Source organism: Semicossyphus pulcher, unplaced genomic scaffold (genome assembly GCF_022749685.1).
Source record: "Semicossyphus pulcher isolate SPU_LCO1_2020_fin unplaced genomic scaffold, fSemPul1.0.p SCAF_7, whole genome shotgun sequence".
Lineage (NCBI taxonomy): Eukaryota > Metazoa > Chordata > Actinopteri > Labriformes > Labridae > Semicossyphus > Semicossyphus pulcher.
In genome coordinates, this window is record NW_027211748.1 from 13124854 (window position 1) to 13145184 (window position 20331).

Here is a 20331-nt window from a genome sequence, read left to right on the forward strand (position 1 = left end):
AGTGTACCGAGCTGGGGGGCTGAGCAGCTACAGCAGGCAGCAGAAGCAGAAAGTTCAGGAACCGAGTAATAGCTTCCATTTTTATCACCCAGAGCCAAAGAAAAAGGGCAAAGGGACAAACCGAGCTCCAAGAAGCGGCTGTGACCAACCTGAGAGCAGATTCCAGCAGAGGAAAATGAGCCTCTCAGTCTGCATTAAGCCTGTATGACGGGCTGAGGGCTCTTTGATCAGGACTCCTTCTCTTTCAGCAGCTCTGACTGACAAAGGGAAACACACAGGAATTAAAAAAGAAGACTAAAAGTACTCAAAAAGGTAAGGCACGGTGTCTGAACTTTTCCATGGTCAATCATTAGCAGGGAGGATTTTAAAGTGGGGCTGGTCACTACTTAAAAGCAGGATTAGACCTCAACACACTGCAGGATCTTTCAGCCTTTCCCCCCCTCTTTAGCCCTTTGCTCAGTCACATTTCATTGAGTTTGCTCATTTATTCAAAGTGCAAAACAGGCCACTGCTGTCTGTATTTACTTTGGCTCTCGGTGTACGTGTGTGTCTGTGTGTGTTTGTGCTCCAGCAAAGAAGACAGAGAAGGAAGTCATTCAAACTGACTAAGCACTGATCCTCAGATTTTTTTCCCCTTTTTAATGTGAAAGAGTATCATTTACTGCCTTTCAACTGACTCCCTAAAGCTTAGCTAGAGCCTTTTGAGCTGTAAAATGTCTTCCTCAATGAATTGTCCTTTGCAGTGGCTATAATTTGGGGTTCCTTGCTGTTGTGGGCATGGTGTACTGGAGACCTCTATAATGTGAAACATATGGGTCCATTCTTGTGGACTTCCCTGTAGTCTTTAGAGCTCCAAAAGAAACAAGACTTTTTTTTGTTCTTTGTTGACTCTTTGGACTCCTCTGTTGGTGGATAAATGATGGAGACAATCAGAATGAGAGAGTTGAACTCTTTTTCTTTGAGCTACAGCTGCTGCTTGGTATTTTAGGCCTTAGGGCTATATGTTTCTCAGGCAGCCATTGTTGATGACATGTCTTTACATCAAAGCACTTCTTTACCTGGATATCAGTCTGTCCCTTTCCCTGCTTGGAAAAGAGACACACACCTTCCTCTCAAGCAACATAAACATTGCAGGTTGCTTTTAACATTTCGCAGACTAACTCTTTCAAGATTAGTTTTAATTACAGACCCAGCAAGAAAGGAAAAAACATCTTTGAACTGGCAATTACAGCTTTTGTTTATGGTTCTATTCCGGGGTCAGAGTCTTATGAAGAATATCTGCCTCTAAAGGCGAAAAAAATGTGCGTCAGGAACCCAAAGTGTCATATTTTCCTCACTGGTAACAGGCAACAATAACAGCAGACGAATGGAGATCCTGATTGTGCGGTTTGGACAGGTGGGTTGGGGTTGTGTACTGTAAGCAGAACACTGTGATCTAACAGCATGGGACAGAGGGGCATTTTTTTTTACTTTGTCACAGCAGTGCCACGGCCACTTGGCTGACATGTGTAAGCCATTAAAAAGAGCGAAGGAGAGGGACGGAGATTGAAAGCAATAAAGGGGAAAGAATGGCAAGAAAGAGGGGAAAGAAAAAAGAGAGCGAGAGTGGGAACGTAATCCATTTTGGAACGCATTCCACTATGACCTCGGGATAGAAAACGGTAATTAGGGAGTACTTTAGGAGCCTTAAGGGTGCGCAGATTTGCTCCGAGCTCAGGGCTGTCATTTTTATCCCCTTCAAAATATCTCATGAAAAAGTCAGACAAATACACGTTAGAGTTCCAGGGTTACTAAATAAACCTGCTTAAAATACACAGCGTCCCCCTTCCTGTGGCTTTTTCTTTTTTTTTTTCAATAGTTCTCATGGTTTTGTTTATTTCAATTCTTCGGCAGTGAATGGGTGTCAAAGCCACAGCGCAAACATATAGAGCCCCTGACAGGAAAAGGCCAGAACAAACTGTGGCCTTGTCCCTCTCTGGGCCCTTCAATCAGCCTGTTATGTCACTGTGGACATGTTATCCCGCAGTATGAGGCGTGTGCTCGTGCCAAGTAGGAATAAAAAGGTGGTTTGGAACAGTGACGCTGATGGTATCAAAGTTATTAGGGGGCTATTATATGTGAATGCTAAATACCAAGAGGGGGGAAAAGGCAGACATATTTGTTCTGGTTGTGTAGCTCTTGTGATCTGTTGGAGTGGTAAACAGGTATGAATGGGTCTTTTCTTTGACAGAAAAAAAGAAAGAATAAAAGCCAGGAGCGGCAGCTAAATGGAGTAAAAATGTGAAAAAAAAACAACAACATTTCAGTCCAGCATTCCCCCACAGGCAGCCAGACTTCCTGAAGCATTTATGGCACTTTAGGTGTTACTCCAGACAAACAGCTCAGGAGATCATTAATCTGCCAAAAGTCCCACAAAGAGACAGCAGTGAGCTGTATGTGTAGCTGCTTTTTCCATAACACTGCCAGTCCCCTCATGCTGGGTTGGATGAGCTTTATCGCCCCACTTTGAATTCCAGCACGGCAGTCTGTACCAGATAAACTTTGAGTTGAGGTGTAACAGGGGTTTGGCGCGTTCTGGAAAAGTACTTTTTTTTTTCTAAATCCTACTGGTGATGAATATCAGTGTGCCCATTTTTTATTTCGCCCACATAATTCCAGTTTAATGGACCTATAAAAAGTTGTCTCAAAGCGGAGGCTGTTGCCACAACACGTCAATCATAAACTCGAAGCTGGAGCCAACAGAAGCAATTTAGTTTGATATTGGACCGTGGATGGAGCGTGGATTGGGGGGGGGGCTTGATGGCTTTCATATGTGTGCAAGTGAAATATTTTCAATTGCTTTAATTGATTAAAATAGTTTGCATCTCTTACTAAAGTTCCCTAATAAGGCGAAACTTGACTAATTTTGGGGTTGCAGGAATGAATGCTTATTGGCCTCATAATGTGGAATCAGATGGCGAGACTTTTTAATAACATGGTAAAGTCCTTCCCTCATTAGATCAACACTGTATATTCTGGATTGCATCTTCCACTGGTTTGTACAAATATGTAAAAGTAATCTGCACGATGACGCCACACTGAAATCACTAATGGAAAAAACAGCCGGTGAGCCTGAAGACATGTAGCAACCAGCCTAATCACACACAAACAAACTCTTCCGAAAATGGATTCGGTCGCTCCAGCTCAACCCCGGGCTCGGCTGAGTCTTATTATTTGCGACAGACAAGCATGCAAAGTTTTGCCAACTTTTGTCACCACAACAGACTCACAAATGAAAACAAGTATGAGGTCACTTTCTCACATGATTAGGCCGTGATTTAACCCTTAGGGTCTCACTTACTGATGTCTCGATTTTGAGACGGATCTCTTCATATTTTATGTCCTGATACTCGATGCCGTCTTCCTTCATCTTGTGGTTTACCTGCTCGTACAAAATGGAAGATTGCGTACAGTGTAGGCCAGGTGAAGGGTGTGGCTCCTGAAATAGAAGCAGCCTTCAACCCAGCCTCCCTACATTTTCTTGATTCCTAAAAGGAATGTTTGATTTATTTATTTTCAGAATTGTTCTGGATAATTGAACAAAAGGCATTTGGAGCTGGTCCCAAGTGATGGTCATGCAAGTGTGAACGTGGCTGACAGCACCCACGCAGCCCAGTCAAGCTCTTACCTGCAGGGGTTGGAGCTGGGGGAGCCAGACACACCCTAATCCCCCAACATCCTGACCTTAATAAACCTGTTGCAGCTTGTTCACAGGAGACCTGGCAACCCATTTTCTCCAATCTCCCTGCCTACCCCTCTCCGTCTACCAGCCTTGCTCTCACAGTGCCATGGGTGGGCTTGGGATTTGAGTTCCTTGGCACTGCTTATTCTGCCTTTGTGAGCTAATGCTGCGCCTCAAACCAGGAACAAAAGCAGTCAGTGCAAATTAAAGACCAATTATCTTTAGTGCGTGCTGGGGCAAGTCGCTCATGTTAGCTTGAATGATGAGTGGGAGAAGTGAGAGGTCTGGGAGGAAAGGATGTTGTTGCTGCAGCGTTGTGCATGAATGAGCCATTTAAAATTAATTAGGTCAAAAGTGGGTATTTAAAAGTTACATGACTTATTTTTTTATACAAAACATGAGCTACCTTTGTGCATCTTTACAGGTTTATTTGAATTGGTTGGTACCTTTGTTTCTCTTTCTTTAGTTAGCATTGTAATAAGTTATTTTATTAGTCGTTTCATAGTTTTTGAGAAACATTTTGAGAAATAAACATTGTTGCTGGGAGTTAAATTTGAAGACATAATATCATTCTCTTGTCTCTTTGTAAAATATTGAAGCTAAAGCCAACTGCTGGTTAGCTTAGCTTAGTTGAAAGACTGGAAACAGGGGGACACTGCTAGCTTGATTGTGTATAAATGTAACAAAATTAGCCTACTAGCATGACAGCAGGTCAGGTTTTACAGGGTCAACATTTTTTGGCGTAAATAAGTAGGCTAACTCCAGCCCATATCCCCCCCTATTAAACCACAACGTATTGTTTTCCCCTTTATTTTTTTATGTGTTAAATATATATCATATAATTTGTTAATTAATCAGCTTTAGATGTGCTTGAAGGCAGATAATGTTACCTACAGACAGAGCCAGACTTACTGTTTCCCCTTTTCTAGTTTTTATATCTAAGTAAGCTAACCCACAACGTGCAAAATTTAAGCTAAGTAGCGTTAGCTTCAATCTTAGGTGTTTGAGAAGGAAAGCAACAAAGTGGATTTTCCAAAATTTCAAACTTAAAAAAACGACTTTAAAGTTTATTTTCCTCTAAATTATAGATCCAAATCAATTTAGATAAACACTCTGGGGTCACATGGAGGTTAAGTGTAGGTTAGATACTCTCACATCTCTAGTTAGCACAGTACTTTGACACTTCCAAAACATTGCTAAGCCTCCTTCCCATGCCCCTGCCCTGGAGATACACAGAGCCTAAGTACTGGGGACCTGTTCATTAATTTCCCATTAGTCAACAGTTTTTCCTCAGAGTCTCAGGGGAAATAGACTAACCCCGCCATTAGTCACAACAATCCCAGAGGACCCCTCTCCCCTGGCTCCCACCACCTCCACCAACACACACACAGTCACTCAACAGCCAGCCCGGTTTCCCCGGAGTGATGACCTCTTCATACACATGGCCTCTTTCATTCCGCTCCGAGGGCTGGTTTAAGCTGTGGCCACACTGTCCCTGGTTTATGGCTTCTCTCTGGCCCCCTTCAAAGTGTTGGGCTGTAGCCTGCAGTCATTGCAAACTTAATTGATGGACACATTCTTGAGTGTGGATCGTTTTTAATCACAACAAACAATTGGAGTGATTGAAGACGGATGATGATATCTTCGGCGGCCTTAGGAATGTGTTTCTGTTTGTGGCTGTGTGTGCTTGGGTTTTTGGGAAATCTAAAACATTAATCAGACTCTATTGATCAGTTATCATTTACAAATGCTACACATGTTATATAGTCTTTAATTTAGTTTAATTAATTGACATACAGTGTAATTCTGGCTCTGCCAAAATGTGGGCTGTAGTTACTTTACAACTATTTTGATAAATACTTTATGGTATAAATAAATCAGTGAAAATAAAAGCCACATTTTCAGTTTGCAGCTCATGTTTTTTAAACTTTTGGCGAGACAATAAAAACAATGTTTTCAAACAATTATCAACTCTACCTTACAGATTATTCCATAAGGTAGAAAATCATTAGTTGCACAGCCATAGAAAAACAGAAGTTTTTTTTAGCATGACCACTTTTATCAAGATGGAGACAGGCCTTCAAAGTCTAACATAAAGAATATTTAAGAACAATTTTTCTATAATAGTCATGTAAACCAATCCAACATGTGACAACTATTGCGGTTAAACAAAAGACAAAAAAGAGTTGTATGGGGCGCATGTCTTAGCTCAGGTGCACCGTATACAGAGGCTACAGTTCTCGACGCACTGATCGCAGGTTCAACTCCTGGTCTGCTGATGATTTCGCTTCATGTCATCCCCCACTCTCTCCTCCCAACATTTCCTGTCTCTCTTCAGCTGTCCTATAAATAAAGGCAAAAGCCAAAATAATAATAATAATAAAACATTTTTTAAAGAGTTGTACGAGAGTTCAGTAACATTTATTTTGGAGTTAATCATCGAAAGCATGTTAAAGCTGCTGTGAGGAACATTCTGAGTTTGTTGATTTTGGCGACCATGTGGACAAAGTGGTACCTCTTATCTCTTTGCTGATCTTGTCCTGTTCGTGTATACGAAGTGCTTTTTAACAAAAAATCTCCTGCTTTTTTTAAACATTCAAGCGTGTCACTCACTGTGAATCTTTGCCGTGGAAAATATTGAAAATAGGCTGAATTGGCAGCGCAAAGTTAATCGCCTCATGTGACACCTACACCCCAGCTGTGGTTACAGGCACTGAAAGTAACTATGAAGATAGAATCGAATTGCCGCCGATGGTCTGGTTTGCATTTGTAGCTAATATAGAGGAATCAATAATATTTTCAGTCCGTTTCATAACAAGCAAAAAACTCCTCACAGGAGCTTTAAGATATCCAAATTCTATTGGGGTATCGTATCCAGCATCTACTGTGTAGACTTTGCATAATTGTAATTGATTGAATTATAAAGTTAGTTATATTACATAATAGTTAATTTCCTAAGATGATAATGTTTGATTGCTTGTTTTTTCCGACCATACTTCAAAAACCTGACTGTATTCTTCTGAAAAGAGAGGCAACAAATCGTCACAGTCGCTAAGCTGTAAACATCAAATGTTCATGTTCACTTGATAAAAAAACGATTAGTTGCCAGTTGATTTATTGATGTATCCACTCTTGGTGTCAGCAAAGGCGATAACATGCCCCACTTTGCTATTCCCGGCTGGACACCAGCACAGAGCACACAGAGATGACTAGATAAGAGATTGAGGGATGTGTCTGTGGATGTGGTGCGACCGGCTCTCTCCAGACCACCGCTGCAGGAAGTGCACTGCCATGAGGTCACAGCGACACGCCATCACTCAGGGATTTACAGCAACTGGTTTCGACCGGAGTTCTTTGAAAGTTTTTCTTTGTCTTTGTCATTGTTGCTCTGACGGACTGACTACCAGATTGTTGGTGTTCAATCTTCTGAAACTGCTGCTCTGTATCTCTTTTTGTAGAGATAAGTGGCGGTACAGTATTTGTGACACACACTGTTGACCGTTTCTGAGCAAACAAGTCGCCCTCTGTCCCACAGTCTGCAATTGAGGTCACACTCTAAAGATATCTACGGGAAACTTGGTCACAATGACTCCAACTGAGGACTTTGAACGTCAAATATTGACTAAAGCAAAGCGGGGATGGTGTGAGGTAAACTGAAAGGCCTCTGATTGTGTCTCTGCTGTTTTATTTCTAACAGGAAGTCCCAAGATTCAAGATGGAGGAGGGATACGAGCTGGACCTGACGTACATCACAGAGCGTATCATCGCTGTGTCCTTCCCCCGGGGGTGCTCGGAGGAGATCTACTCTCACAACCTGAAGGATGTCACGCGGATGCTCAAGTCCAAGCATGCGGATAATTACCTGGTCAGTGCTTGTGCCTGTGCTGCGCGCTGTCTTCACCTTGAAATGAGCTGAAGTCAAGTGTCAAAGCGCAAACAGTATTGATGTCAGGGCTGATGGGCTTACAGGGGATATTGACACGAGAGTATTGATCTCGGGGTGAATGGTTCATGTTTCAAACATAGAAAAAAGAGTGTTAAAGCAGAATGCATCTCAAAAAATACATTTTTACTCTTGGATTTTGTTGCGTCTTCTCCTCAGATTATCAACCTGTCAGAGAAAAGACATGATCTCTCCAAAATGAACCCCAAGGTAAGTTTACACGACACTGTCTCATCTCTTCGGAAAAGACACACACAAAATAGATCCTTATCCATCCTCTCTGATCAGCTGTGTCTAGCCAGCTACAGATACAGGAGTTGTATTTTAAAGCTACCGTGTCCGTGATGTTTCTTTTAGACGCTGGACACAGGCTGGCCGGACATGCACGCTCCACCTCTGGATAAGATCTGCACCATCTGTAAGGCCATGGAGAGCTGGCTCAATGTTGACCCTCTTCATGTGGCGGTCATACACTGCAGGGTGAGCATCTATACTGTGTGTTGTAGCAGCTGTATTTCTGATTTACATGAATTATTTAGCATTTACGCCCAGACTTAACTACTTTCGGGGCGGCTGTGGCTCAGTGGTAGAGACATTCTTCTTTCAATCGGAAGGTTGGTGGTTCAATCCCCAGCTCCCTCAGTCTACATGTCAAAGTGTCCTTGGGCAAGACGCTGAACCCCAGATTGCTCCCGGTGGCAGAGCCAACGGTGTGTGAATGTGATGACTGGCTGACAGTTGGGCACTTTACGTAGCAGCCTCTGCCATCAGTGTGTGAATGTGTGTGTGAATGGGTGAATGTGATATGTAGTGTAAAAGCAGCTTTGAGTGGTCGCCAACATTTCTGAAGCCCTTTATGTTAAAACCCCTAAAAACATGGCTTCTTAATCATCTCATGTATTTGTACTTAATATTTGATATTTATGACTTAATAAATGTCAATCAAAGTAAAAAAGATATCGTAAATTATAGTGTGCTATATAAGGACTTTTTTGGTTTGATTGACACTGATGGTACAAACCCACCAACATCATCATATTTTGATTTGAAAGTAGCTGAAGCTAAAGCCTGATTGGTGTATAGGAATTATGTGACACCACTTTTTTAGTATTTATACTATACTACATTATTTTTACTTGTTACATGCTGATTGCAATGCATACTTCAGATTTGGTAGGCGAAATATTCAATACTGTTCTAACTGGCAGAAACTGGTGTGTTAATGTAGGATCCCATCACTCAAAGTTGGAAATGAATTGAGTGTTTGGGGCCTTTTGTAACTGTGGTTGCTGCATGTGTAGTGAATCATATCCCCTCTTCTCTGTTTTTTTTTAGGGCGGCAAGGGCCGCATTGGCGTCGTCATTTCATCCTTTGTGCATTTCACCGATGTCTCAGCCAGGTAACCACCACTACATGCGGCATTATTCATGCTATGTGACTTTAAATGCCTTTGCTTGCTCTTAAGTCTGTCATAACTCACTGTTAGCAGCGATTGATATCAACAACAACCCACAAAAATCCATGACGTCTCATTCCGTCTACCACAAGCTATGTCACCCCCCCTAACCACGGCCGAGTTATTTTCCCCCTTTAATTCAGGGTCAAGGTGATTCAGAGTGTGAGTCAAAGACAGGCCAACTCTTCCACATTCAAAGGAAAACCACACAGTTTAAGCCATGAATCATCCTGTATTGAATTGCATGAATCAACTTGGAAACAAGTTAGTTACTGTAATCGCTTCTGGCCACAGTGTCAGTTTCACAAAATCTATTCATCATGACGAAAACAGATTCCAATTTGGTAATGATAGCCGGCCATTTAATTTGAGTGAGGCCTGTGCTTTAGTGAGCCCTTAAGTAAAGAAACGCAGCAAACATGAGGAGAGACGGCCTGGTGTTATGCCAATTTGTAGATCCTTTTCTTCTTGCATGAGCACACATCAGCCTTCAGTTTAGCAAACCTCTTTTTCTCTTAGTGTTTGTATCACCGGGAGGACGACCGGGTCGGTAAGGCGAATGTAAAAAGACAGATAGGAAAGGAAGAGATAGGAAAACAATGAAGGCAGATTTACAATGGACTAGATTCAGGGGGGGGGAGGAGAGGGAGAGGGTTCGACGAGAGAGAAACAGAGCTGTGGTGAAAAGGCTCCAGCGCCTGTTGGTTTTAGATCTGTCTGAATAGCAGAGCTGTGCACACACTCCGGCCTCTCTCTGTCCTCCTCTCCCCCTCCCTGTTTACTTAAGGCTGGCATTCTCTTCCTCTCTGCTGGAATCCCCTGTCCCTCCGCTTACTTTCACTCTTGTCCATCATGCATGTGTGTGTGTGTGTGTGTGTGTGTGTGTGTGTGTGTGTGTTGTCCTAATTCAACTTAGGGTTAACACCAGTCAATTATGGAGCAGCGGAGTGAAAAATCCTTCTCCTGAGTCATAATTACCTAAAGCATTTAATGTGTCTCTCTGTCTCCCTCAAAGTGCTGATCAGGCGTTGGACCGCTTCGCCATGAGGAAATACTATGATGATAAGGTCTCAGCGCTGATGACACCTTCACAGAAACGGTAAACTTCAGCACGCCCTTCTGTCTAGCGGCACGCGTCTGCCCATGTGCTGTTTGACTGGTGCTTTGTTGACCAACATCCACACACACATTCGTGTTCCCAGACAGCCACCTGATTCAATACGACAATTTGCATATCCTGTTTTTTTCCACTGGAAAGCCCTTCATTGTTGATGTTTGTAATGAGAATGGGGCCCCATGGTGACCTGGTGTAATCCTAACCATGTGTGTCAGTGTGAATCATCATCGCTTACACGGATGGCTCTTAAGAAGAACTTTCTAAATTAGTTTTTTTTTGTTTCTGAAAGCTGTCTTGTCTCAGATTTTATATGTTTCGCAATTGTAACATGGACAGAAAGTCTGTTTCCCTAATGGACTGCAACTCTGGATTTATCCTGACCTTACCTGGTCTGTGTTTAATATCCAGCAGGGAAAGTTTCCGTCACAAAGCCCCAATTTTTGTTTTATACACATCTGCTCTTGTATAGATTAAACACACGGCATATGAGGGGTAAATTACCTTAAAAAGTCCTTGAAGAAAGATTTTGTCTCCCTGGCCAGGCTAGCTGTATCCTTATGCTTTCCAGTTCTTGTGCTAAGCTAAGCTAACAAATCTAGCTTCAAATCCAACGTTAAGACATGAGAGTGCTATTGATCTTTTTGCTAACCTCAAATGAGCAAATAAAGATGTTTTCCAAAATACTGAACTGATGCTGACTCTGAAATACATGACCTTGATGATGTCACAGTGATGTCAGCAGAGTTTTCTAAGTTTGGGCCTTGAGATTGCATGTTTTTATAAAAGGCCTGCGTTACAAACTTTGGATTACAAGGATTTGACTTCTCAGGCAGAGGGGGTCTAATAAAAATATGTCATCAAGTTGCATCATGGGAAGTGTAGGATTAAGTGTTGGGCCCTGTACCCCATCGATATTGATCTTTTTTGTTTCATCTGTCTCGCTTGTGTTCCCAAACTTTATGAAAGTATAACACTTTGGAGTAGCCCTTCGACAAAAGCAGATTTCTAGAACTTTTCACCCTTGAAAAGTATAAAATTATTGGTTTTAATTTGTGGGAATACTTACTTAACACGGTCCTGTGCTTTTGTTTCAGGTATGTTTGGATCCTCAACAGTCTCCTAAGTGGATCCATGAAGATCAACGCCTCACCCTTGTTCCTGCACTGCATCATCCTTCACGGGATACCGAACTTTGACGCCACTGGAGGTTAAACTCATATTGTTTACCACTACGCACACAGCTGCAACTGCAAATAAAAGTGCAGTTGCTGCAACCATAGCAGCATAAAAGAATCCAGACACAACCACATCAGAGCCGGAGCAGTAAACAGCATGGAGACTTATCAGTGCTTTATATCTCTCTCTTTTTCCATCACACATACATGCTCAGACAGATTCAGGCCCTTACATAAACAGAGGGTTCCCAGTAGATCCATGGGAAGTTACACCCGTGTTTGCATGTAAATAGCTAATTTCACTGAAACAACAGAGGTCTTCGTGACATCATGGAGCTAAAGTCTCTTTCTCACAACAACAGGTTATCCCGTGTGAGAAAAGCAAGACACTCTGAATATCTTAATAGGATAACATGTTATCAAAGAACTTTGTTTGCTAACTTATTATTTCTTTCACAGTATGTCGTCCATACATCAAGGTCTACCAGGGGATGCAAGCAGTGTATTCTTCTGGAATCTAGTAAGTAACTTACACATGTGGTAAAGCCATTTAACATTATTTTCTGATTTTAATTCTTAATAACTGCTTTTTGTAAATATCTGTGATTGCGTCCAATCTCTTGCTTACTTTTACTGACTTCTATGTTGTTTTTCTTTTAGTCATATTGGTCCAAGCCACAGAGACCGAGTGTGCATCAACCTTGAGCCTGCCCAGCTTCTGAAAGGAGACATCATGGTAAGAAAAAACAAGAAGATGCTTTTGCAGACTTCCTAAGTTATCAGCTCTCACAACATTTTTTGTATTTTCTTTTGTAGATTAAATGCTATCACAAGAGTGACATAACCTCAGAGCGTGAAGTCATTTTCCGGCTGCAGTTCCACACGGGAGCAGTGCAGGGCTACAACCTGATGTTTGAAAAAGAGGACATGGAGACTGCCAACAAAGGTGAAAAACTCTGACAACAGGTCTCAACGTGCCAAAGTTAGTTCGCTCCTCTGCTCCACGCAGCATCTGCAGGGCCCAGTCTGCACTTAATTTAGACTTGGCACTTTGAGACCAATAATCTTGTTTTCCAAAACATGTAACGTGTACAGAGAGAAAACCATTCATTCATCATTCAAACACCATTCATCTTTTTTCTTTTATGAATGGCCACACTAATTGGATTTCTGCTTGCTTACATTCCAGATCCCAGATTTCCAGATTATGGAAAAGTGGAGCTGGTGTTCTCCGAGGGACCAGAGAAGATCCCAGGTAAACTCCTAACCCTTCAGTTTTTTTTTAAGTTGAAAAAGGCAGACGTGGAGCTGTCTCTGGTTTTCTGGTCTCTGTTCCTCCCCCTCTGCCCCCCGGTGAGCGGGGATGTGGAATGCTGCAGAGGGGAAATGTAGTGTGAAGTGTGTGCTGACAGAGAGGTAAAGAAGCACAGCATGTGCTGCCCCAGAACCCCACAGGAGGGAAACTATGGTGTGTGTGTGCACATGTTTGTCAGATGCATTGTGTGTTGTTAATATTTGATTGAGTATTTATTAAACACAAATCATATGCCACTTTTCATTTACAATATTTTGTCTAGGGTTAATTTGGGCATGTGAAAAATATGATATTGCATGTATGATTTCAGTCAACAGCAGGTAAAAGTAAAACCATAAATAAAACTAGTTTGGACTTTATTTCTTGGATTATCCCAGGATATGATCTAATTATTTTTAAAGGGATAGTAGGAAAATAAGCTTAATTACTTTCTTGCTGAGATTCAGAGGACAAGGTTTATCACTCACAACTGTGTTGTAAATATGAAGCTACAGCCAAGACACAGCTAGCTTAGTTAGCTTAACCTAACAGTTAGCTGAACTTAGCTGTAACTAAAAAGCTGTAAAGGTCTAGCTTAGAGCTGTACAAAGTAAAAAGAACTTTGTCTACCTACATATCTGGCTTGTTTACTCCGTACAGAAACCAAAACGTAAAGAAAGCTAATTCTTTTTTACCTTTGGATGTAACTAACGTAATGCAGCTAGCTGCTCTGCTTCCTGTCTCTGTGCTCGGCTGAGCTAACAGTGAGAAAAAAGCATGTCTTCCAAAGTTTGCTATTCCTTTTAATTGTTTTCCACCTAAAGAATGTATGAAGGACATTATAACATTTTATTTGTTAGTGGTTGTTATTAAGTTTGAGTAGTTTGATTGGATAACAGATATCTCCTGTAGCCTGGTAGGTGAACACAAATGCTCATATCGTAGAGATACAATTGCACTGAAAGCTGGAGATATCAAATTATTTCCCAACCTCAACTATTCAAACTAAATTCCTCTCAGTCCCATCCTTCTTTCTCCTCCCTCGAGCCATAGACGTAACAATAACATAATGTATTAAGTTCTACTCCCTGTGATGAAGAGGAAAAAAACCCCTACATACAGTTTGTACACTAATGTTATTTTTGGTTCTAGGTGCTGACAGGTGGCAGAATGGAGCGGATGTTATTGTGGACTACAACACAGCAGATCCTCTAATCCGCTGGGACTCCTACCAGAACATCTGTGATGGTGAAGGTACTGCTACTCCTCTGCATCAGTCACCACATGACTCACAAATCTTTGTTAGAACTTTGGAAAGGTTTGCCGAATGAATCACATCTACTGTATCTCAGGGAGAATAACATTGGCTCTTTAATGAATGGAAGAAGTATGCATAAGGTAGTATTTAGGCTTTCTTTCACTGTTCCTAAACACACACTCTTCTTCTCTCAGGGATTTAACACAGCGTGACAGGTCCTGTGCTCCATGTTATTGAGGGACTGCTGTGTGATTGCATTAACATGCACGCACAGTCACCACTAGCTTGTTTTATGTTTCATCCGTTGCTAACGGGAGTTATTACTCATGAGAGGGACATTAAATCCAGGCGCGCAGGCCCTGGGGAAACAAGACTTCTATTTTGGTGAGGAAAGGAAATGAAAGCTGAAATTTTACTTGAAGGCTGCAGTATGCTGGGAATGACAAACCATGTTGTTCTGTGTGGAGGCGAGGGAGGAGAGTTGTTGTGTGCAGGGGAATGCTGGGGTTCAGAGGAAGAGCAGTTTGTTCTCAAGAGATTTCTATTTTGTTGTTTCATCAAATGAAAAGGCATGCTTTAACCATCCCACACACACACATTTACACATACTCACTCTCGCCTGCACAAACACACACGCAGTCTCACACTCAGAGCCACCCTGTCGGGGCGTCCCGTCCTAGCTGCGGTCGTTGCTCTCCACTCAACCACAGAATTCACAACAACCTCCCAGAATAGAGCGACGTGGTGGTAGCATTAAAACACAGATCCACCCTTTCCCAGTATTCATTCAGTGTTTTTATAAGCAAACTTCAGCTTGTTGAAAATGAGCTTCTTTTTTTATTTTCAATTAAAATACCCCAACACGTCCATATAGGACTTTTATGCACACCCCTGGGAATGCAATTAAAGGGAAAAACACTCAAATTTAAGAATACATCAAAGAAAAGCAAAGGCAATAACAAAAGGAGCAATTTTTCCTCTTGCCTTTTATTCCAGAGCATTCATGTGGGATATTTACAGCCTTGTCTTCTCATGTAAACACTACATCTGAGCAGGAAGACTCCGAGCTTTGTTGGAATTCTACATCTACTTACCACCAGTCCTCCGGCTGGCCCGGTCTGCCTGCAGAGAGGCTGTCAGTCAGAGGCTGCTCGGGAGGAGGAAGTCTGAGAAGCGTTTGGCACTGTAGTGCTAAAGTTGTGAAAAGAAAACCTCATTTACTTCAATGGGCTTTCTTCAATCACCAGGGAGAGTGTGTGTTTATCTCCACGTGTTAATTAGGAGTTCATTTTTAAAAGATTGTTTTTCCAGAACTGTTGTTTACGAAAGTCTACAGTCAAAGTGGGTAGCTGTCTTTGTGAGGTTCAGCTAACAGCTGACTGCAGACATGAATAGCTGATATTTAATGCTGAATACTTTGTGTCAAATATTCAGGTCATGCCTGTGTAGCCTCTTTCTATCTTCAAGGGCCAGATGACCTAAAAGACAAATATATCTATTTTCTGCTAATGTCTAGCAGTATATACTCATACAGATAGTTGTATGCTCAGATTTCCACTGTCCTTCAAATACAATGCAAGTTAATCAAATTTCATTTGTGGGCCTGAAATGATAAAAAAAATAATCAATAGCAACAGCTTTGTCCAAAAGGAAGGAATTCCTTATACTTGATTATCTTTATATCATGCTAATAGTTTTCAAAGGAACTGCTTTTCATGTACAATTTTGTTTGTATGAAAGCTGTTTGCTAATCACTCATTTGAATTATGGATAATAAGAAACAAAAAATGATGGTCCTCATCAAAATGAAATGATAAAGTTAAAAAGACCTGAAGATAACTTACGATTGCTCCTGTGAGGAACTTTCCGCTTGTGTTGATTTTGGCGCCCCCTGTGGACAAAGCCGCACTTCTTATCTCTTTGCTGATTTTGTCCTGTACATGCTAAAGTGGCGTTTTTTTTTAACAAAAAATGCTTTCTCTAACAGTCATATGTATCACTCACTTTAAATGTTTGCCGTGGAAAATGTAAACAAAGGCATCGTGCAGTTAATTGCTTCAGCTGACACCTACCCCCCCACCAGTAGCTTCAGGTATTAAAAATAACTATATAGAAATAATCAATCTTGTAGCTGATGGTCTGGTTTGCATTTGTAGGTCATATAGAGTAATCAGAATTAATTTAAGTCTGTTTCATAACCAGCGAAGAACTCCTCACAGGAGCTTTAAAATAGACGTAGATTGCTCTTTTGACAAATGCCTGAGCATAAATCCCAGATAAACTGAAGGCCCAGGATGAACATAATATTAATAGTAATTTAATAAAGCTTAGACCTGGAATGCCTGAGACAAATTTTTGCTAATTTTGAATGATTTTTTTAAAATATAGTTTTTAATGTTTGGATCACCAATAACAAAATTATTTTTATCTTCCTCCTCATTAAGAGGAGGCAAGCTACCACTAGGGGTGTGTGACAAATACTTATAAACAGTTTCCAGTTGATGATTAGTATGGATTATTGTGTCTTGTACAAATTGTACACAGGATTTCAGAGATACTCCGCCCAGAGTGCCGTCTGCACATCAGAGGCATGTATAAAGGCTCGGGCGGAAGAATATGAGGATGATGATCATCATTACTCTTATACAAGTCACGGTTTAGGCATTCAGGAGGAGGGATTGTATGACTGAGAGGGAGCGGAAAGGTTGGGTAATTGCAGAGCCGCACACATCCAGACCTCCTCCTGCGATGCGAGGAACAGCTCTGGTTTCGCCGCTCTCTGCACTGTAATTGGTGGATTTTTTAGGGACTGACCAAAACCACAACAACCAACATGAATGCTCGATATAAAGGGTTTGACTGCATTTCATAAGTTCAGAACATACTTGGTTTACCAGTCATGGCTTTGTTAATGCCAGTGTAGCCCCGATAGGTGAACTGTTTTAAAAACAATTGTTGAACCCCATAATTGAGCGGACAGCACATCTGTTTCTCGCCGATATTGTACACGAGGGGCGGCAGGCATGCAATTTCATGACACACAACAGTGAGAGAAAAACAGCTTGGCTGCCGCTTTTTGTGAAAATTGCCCAGAGCAGCAAGTAGAAGGCAGGGATTGCTTTAATTAAAAAGTGTCTTTTTACAGAGAGAAAAAGTCTGGAGCTGCAGGAATGTTGTTTTCATTCTCTGATCCTCTCCGGGGCCGCCCGCTCTTTCTTTCTTCCCTCGTTTTTTCCCCCCTTGCTCTCCACAGCGGGGTAGTCCCCTAATGCAGGGCAAGAGGTCGGGTTACTTTTCTTCCTCCGACCCCGCCTCCACCCTTAAGCCCCGCCTCACTTGTTTACATTCCTCTGCCCTTATTTGGAGATCTCAAGGTCCCCCCTTGTGTGGAGTGCAAACACTCTCACCTTCTCAGCAGAGGAAGAAAGCAGGGCCAACTTATACCAACACTCTTGATTTGACCCTGAGCATTATCTGCTGCTTGAAAGCCATGTCGGCTCTCGTGTCTCTGCGCTGCCTCTTCTCTTCTTCAGATTTAGTTTTACCTGAGACTGGGATTGTCTTGTGTGCTTACCTGGCAATTGCAGCGAAGGTAAGAGATTTTTTTTCCTTGTGAGGCAGATGAGTGTCCATGAGGGGGAGGGAAAGGAAAGGAGAGGCAGAACGATGACAGTGCTGAGGAAGAGGGGAAACATCTGTCTTAAAACATGCTTGCACCTTACAGAAGGAATGTTACAACAAGGATTTGTTGGGCGAACTCCCACTGGATCTGACCTGCACAGAGGCCCGAGCAGAGGCTGCTCAAGGCCGGATGCTGGTTCAACTGGTGTGTTTGTGTGAGCGGGAGGGGGGCAACTATACATACAGGAGCTTTTGGAGAGAAGGAGGAGGAGGAGGAGGAGGAGGAGGAGGAGGGGGCTTTTATCATGCGTGTCTGGTATTCAGATCCTCCAGTCATGGTTTGACTGAAAGGCAAGCACTTAAGGCGGTAGACTGCGGGAGGAGCGTAGGGGTCATGTTCCAGCTCTCTTTTGTTGAGGACGAGGGAGAGTGACAGTGAAACAGCAAGTTTTACTTAACTTGGCAGCGCTGCTCCCATGTGCTTCTTCTTCTGCAGCTTTTCTTCTGCGTAAGTCCACAAAGGCTTAACTTTTCTTGTTGTCAGGGATGGGACTCTGCCCTGCAAAAATGACAGACTTCTGTGGTTTTGCCTTTTTTTACTTGTGAGGATTAAGGAGGTTGTTTGGACATATGCTGGGGGTCAAGGGGCAGGGGAGAGGGAGTAGGGAGGCTTAATCACAGCGGGGTGAGGAATGCAGGGGTCAGACTTTGCAGATTCACGGCCGTCTGACTCTTGTAGCGACTTAACATCTCTTATATAACCTGATAAGCATGAGGAATAGTTTGTCTGCTGCACCTTGACAGTTTATCTGAATATATTTGCTCAAAAACAAGCATTGTGTTAGATAAAAACCCTCCTTTTGCCACATTAATAGGTGCTTAATCTCACATCATGTCACTGTACTAATGTTCTAGTTCTTGTAGTGTGATATCTGTTTGTACTGTCTGTCAGGTGAGGTGTGATTGTTCTCAGTAACAGATTCTGAATGATGGAGTATATGGGACAACAGGACTCTGCATGTTCGTCTGTGGTTTTGTGCCGTTTGTGTTCGTCTGCGTGAGTCTGTGTGTCTCTGTGTGTTCGTGTGCCCATACCAGCTGACTGTATGAAGCGCTGCATCTCTTCTATTTTGCAGCGCCACGCTCTCAAGGCCTAACCCAGGACAAAGCGGCTAACAAGAGGAGCCCCAGCGCCGGAGGAGGAGGAGGAGGAGGAGTAGAGGCCACGCTGGGCCGAGGGGCCCGCACCACCTCCGCCACCTCTAGCCCTGACCACAGCGACCACGCCCTCTCCGTCAGCAGCGACTCAGGCCTGTCTAGCACTTCTCTGTGGGCGGATAGACCCGCACCTGTCACCACCACCACCACTACCTCCAACACCAGCACCATCAAGCCGAAAGAGGGCCCCAGCCCGCAGGAGAAAGTCCAACTAAAGCGCCTTTTAAGTGGATTCGGTCTTGAGGACCCCTCTCTGGAGGCGATGGATGATCAAGGCCCTAGAGTGGGCGTGCAACAGATTGTCCCGGTGCAGGTGCACATCAACGGAGACCCTAGACCCCGAGAGAGGGAGACAGACATCCTGGATGATGAGGTCATTACAGGGCATGACCTGCACAGTGTGGACAGCTTAGGGACCCTGTCGTCCTCCTGCCATAAGAGCAGCCAGAACTCCCTGCTGTCGGATGGTTTTGGGAGTCCAGGAGGAGAGGAGCAGCAAAACCAAAGCCTGCACCACATCCACCAGCCTGCGCCCCCTCCCATGGAGGAGTATGAGAGAGCCTACGCTGAGGCTAAAAGAGGCTGTCTGAGCTCCAGGAGCAATTCTGTGGCTTCCTCCAATCCCAGCAGTGCGTCTATACCCAAGAAGCACGTGTACAGACAGGGGAGCTATTCCACACAGTCCTGGGTCCGCCAGCAGCAGATGGTCGCTGCAGAACAGTTTATCTACATGCCTGAAGATGGAAACGGGACAGAAAGATACACAGGGAACAAGCAAGCGAGCAGTCCTCCCAAAACGAGCATGCCCACTGAAGCACAGGGCCCGACGAGAGGAGTGACGACAGATGCTCTGAGAAACACCGCGCCTCACAAGGAACAGGCAACGATGAACAATAACAACAACAACAAACGCGATGAGGAGTTCAAGTCGCTGACCATGGACATTGACAACTCCATCGACCAGCTCAACCAGCTGATCATGGACCTGGATCCCACATTCATGCCGGTAGCGAACCAAAGCAGCTCCATGAAGAGGAACGGCGGGACGCAAGTTAACGGATCGGTCGGCAAATGCTCGAACGGCATCGATGTCAGATTCAGCGATAATAACGCAGCAGGCCCGAAAAACACACAGCAGACAGGTAAGATAGACAGACAGTCTGGTTGTGGTGGTGGTGGTGGAAGTATGGACGTGTGGGCGTTTATAAGAAAAGTGTGACAGTCGTTATAAGACCTGAATTGTTGCTAGAAATGTCGGCAGGATATCAGCAGTAAGAGCGAAATGAAAGGAATGTTTTAGATGGAGTCAATGAATTGATTGAAAGAAAATTAATTGCCAACATTTTTGATAATTGATTACTTCTTTTTTGAGTCATTTTAAGTAGAAATGTTAAACATTTGCTGTTTCCAACGACTTAAATGTAAAGATTTGCTGCTTTTCTTTGTCATTTATCACTCTTGGTTTGACAAATGAAGCAATTTGAAGATGTGATCACTGATTTTGAGTTGTAAATCTGTAATTGTGAT

General features: G+C 42.9%; 1 protein-coding gene across 1 annotated transcript in view; it reads left to right on the forward strand.

The window, feature by feature from the left end:
• The window catches only part of LOC138611554 (tensin-3-like), a 32852-nt gene continuing 12521 nt past the window's right edge, over positions 1–20331 (forward strand). Inside the window, exons 1-13 of the mRNA XM_069684728.1 lie at positions 1–312; positions 7419–7586; positions 7824–7874; positions 8022–8144; positions 9000–9064; positions 10137–10220; positions 11333–11445; positions 11873–11933; positions 12074–12149; positions 12230–12359; positions 12603–12668; positions 13860–13961; positions 18723–19946. Coding sequence (XP_069540829.1) covers positions 7437–7586; positions 7824–7874; positions 8022–8144; positions 9000–9064; positions 10137–10220; positions 11333–11445; positions 11873–11933; positions 12074–12149; positions 12230–12359; positions 12603–12668; positions 13860–13961; positions 18723–19946 — 2245 coding nt within the window. The 5' untranslated portion in view covers positions 1–312; positions 7419–7436. The remainder of the gene's footprint in view (positions 313–7418; positions 7587–7823; positions 7875–8021; positions 8145–8999; positions 9065–10136; positions 10221–11332; positions 11446–11872; positions 11934–12073; positions 12150–12229; positions 12360–12602; positions 12669–13859; positions 13962–18722; positions 19947–20331) is intronic.